This window comes from Pseudorca crassidens, chromosome 9 (genome assembly GCF_039906515.1).
Source record: "Pseudorca crassidens isolate mPseCra1 chromosome 9, mPseCra1.hap1, whole genome shotgun sequence".
NCBI classification, from domain to species: Eukaryota; Metazoa; Chordata; class Mammalia; order Artiodactyla; family Delphinidae; genus Pseudorca; species Pseudorca crassidens.
The window spans coordinates 452,471-455,223 of record NC_090304.1 but is presented as its reverse complement, the minus strand read 5'-3'; the positions used below and the strand labels follow the sequence as shown (position 1 = coordinate 455,223).

Sequence of the window (2,753 nt, the reverse complement as noted above, 5' to 3'; positions counted from 1 at the left end):
TCCGATGTCACCATCTTGCTGTGGGGTGGACAGAGTCAGTAAGAGGAAAGCGTGTAATTCAGGAAGGCTCTGGGCGGTGGAGGCACTGACCCTTCCCGAGGCCCCTCCATGCTGCCCCTTAAGCTCCTTGGTCGGTATATCAAATGTGGGGGGGGGCGGCGGGAGGGAGGAAGGAATGACAGGGCTGAGCAAATATGCAGGCCCTGGGCTCCTAGCTGCCACCAGATGCTCTGGACCCTGGGGTCTCCCACCACAGCTGCCTCCTCAGGTCACGCGGAGCCCAGTGTCCCCACACCCGGGAGCCCTTGGGAGATCATGGGAGGCTCCTTTGGGGCAGGCCACCCAGGCTGCTGGCTGCTGACCTGCAACCAGGAAGGACCCAGACCAGCCTGGAGCAGGGACTCAGGGCCAGGAAGGCCAGTGCATTTCCGAGGGGAGGGCGGTGCAGTGAGGGGTGGGCCGTGGGCCAGGGCTCGCTCTGGGGGCTGGGGTGTGGAGGCTGAGTGAGGCTCTGGGAGGGGCCCTGCGTGAGGACAGCGGGGCTGCAGCAGGCTTGGGCCTGAGACCCCCGGGCTGGGGAAGCGTCCCGGGGCCCGACCACACCCCTAAGTAGGGAGGTGGGGTGGCTGAGACAGGGCCTGGCTCGGGTGTGAAGGGAAGCAGAACTCATTACCCCAAATGTGCCTCTTTGCCATATTGATTACTTTAAGCTGCTTATTTTTAAGCAATAGGACACCTGGGAGAAGTCAGCCTTTCGAAAGACATTTACACGTACAAGGGAAACCTCCATGCAGGTGTGTCTCCTCCCGTGTGGGGTGAGGGGGACGGCCACATTTCTAGAGACTCTTGTGGATGGAGAGGCTCCGCAGGAAACCTTACCACCGTTTACGTGCTTTTCCTTGTCACCTCCCAGAGGGGCCTCTCCTCCCTACCCCGCAACACCTTCTGCCTTTAGCTGGAGGTGGCATTTAAGGTGGTGGCTTTAGCATTTCGGGGAGTCACTCAGTTTTCCTGGGTCTCTCCCATGTATACAGGAGGTATACATGTTATTAAACTTTCATTTGTTTTTCTTCTGTTAAACTGTCTTTTTATTACAGTGGGGTCTCAACCAAGACCTGGGAAGGTAGGAGGAAAGTCTCCTGCCCCTTCCAGCCTCTGGGCGGGAAGCTCCCTCCAAGCCCTCAGCCTTCCTCCCACTCACGCTGGTGTAACCTGACACGCGGAGGCTCTCATCCCGCCTCCTAGGACCAGCCCATCCCCAATTCCCCAACTTCCGGGAAAAGGAAACTTAAGTGAAATCGAAACTACTGGGGAAAGGGAGGACCCCTGAGATTGTCCAGGGCCTGGATCACAGCTGCCTCATGTCCACCATGAACCACACATCCCAACCGTTCTTCAATGGTGCCCACAGCGGGATCCCCCCGAACTATGAGATGCTCAAGGAGGAGCACGAGGTGGCCATGCTGGGGGCTCCCCAGAGCCAGGCCCCCGTGACGACCACGGTGATCAACATCCGCAGCGAGACCTCGGTGCCCGACCACATCGTCTGGTCCCTGTTCAACACGATCTTCATGAACTGGTGCTGCCTGGGCTTCGTGGCATTCGCCTACTCCGTGAAGGTGGGTGGGCGCCTGGGGGGTTCTCCAAGGAAGTGTGTGTGAGCCTGGAGAGGCCCCCCCCCCCGCCTGGCTGGCATGTGGGGTGTGGAGAGCCCTTGTGTGTATTGTTCTGTGTGTGTGTGGCTTGGGGGATCACTCCCAGTGAGAGTTCACAGCGAGGCTGCAGGGGCACACACGGGGATGGGGGGCTATGTCTCCACCATCCCAGGAAGTTCTCCTTCCCAGCCTCATTAGAGAAGTTACATCCTTCACACTTCGGATTCAGACCTCGAGTCTGGTCCAGAAAAGAAAAAGGTACTGAAAGGGCACTGACCACTGGTGGGGTGAGTGGCCAGCAAAGGGGACAGAGCAGAGGGAGGGTGAGCCCTGGGGCCTCCCGGAGAGGCTGAGAGTCCGTGAGGAAGCAGATCGAGGCCCCAGGAGGGGAGGGGGGCCCACCGGGCACTGTCCTGCTTGGGCTCCGGGGAACGGGCAGGGGTGGGTCCCCATGTGGGTGAACGGGCCCTGGGGGACGAGCAGGGGAGGGCCTGAGTCACAGCACCTGGCTGTCACCTGGCCCAGCTCCAGGACCCCTCACCGTCTCTTCTCCCCCAGTCTAGGGACCGGAAGATGGTGGGCGATGTCATTGGGGCCCAGAGCTATGCCTCCACCGCCAAGTGCCTGAACATCTGCGCCCTGGTCCTGGGCATCCTTCTCATCACCGTCTTCATCGTTGTTTTCGCCACTGGCTCCGTGATGATTTTTCAAGCGGTTTCCCAGCTCATGCAGGATTATGGAGGCAACTAGTAGCTGCCGGCAGCCCGAGGCAGTCACCCCTTTTCACTGCAGTTTATACACGCATCTGTCCACAGCTGAATGAAATAAAGCATTTGTATGTGAGGGTGTTGTGTGTTTTTGTTTTGTTTTGTTTTGTTTTTGCGGTACTTGGGCCTCTCACTGTTGTGGCCTCTCCTATTGCGGAGCACAGGCTCCGGATGCGCAGGCTCAGCGGCCATGGCTCACGGGCCCAGCCGCTCCGCGGCACGTGGGATCCTCCCAGACTGGGGCACGAACCCGTGTCCCCTGCATCGGCAGGCGGACTCTCAACCACTGCACCACCAGGGAAGCCCGGGTGCTGTGTTTTGACCTGGGGAG

At 59.8% G+C, this 2,753-nt stretch overlaps 1 protein-coding gene across 1 annotated transcript; it reads left to right on the top strand.

The window, feature by feature from the left end:
- Positions 1 to 1,264: 1,264 nt before the first annotated feature.
- LOC137229779 (interferon-induced transmembrane protein 3-like) lies at positions 1,265 to 2,498 on the top strand. Its single transcript, XM_067747716.1, has 2 exons — positions 1,265 to 1,619; positions 2,214 to 2,498. Exons 1-2 carry the CDS (start codon positions 1,362 to 1,364, stop codon positions 2,403 to 2,405), a joined length of 450 nt encoding a protein of 149 aa, XP_067603817.1. The 5' UTR covers positions 1,265 to 1,361; the 3' UTR covers positions 2,406 to 2,498.
- Positions 2,499 to 2,753: the final 255 nt, after the last annotated feature.

Excerpts from the sequence above, each read along its gene's own strand:
- LOC137229779 (XM_067747716.1), top strand. The coding sequence starts at position 1,362 with ATGTCCACCATGAACCACACATCCCAACCGTTCTTCAATGGTGCCCAC. Across the intron at positions 1,620-2,213 it reads CATTCGCCTACTCCGTGAAG|TCTAGGGACCGGAAGATGGT; the intron begins GTGGGTGGGCGC and ends CTTCTCCCCCAG.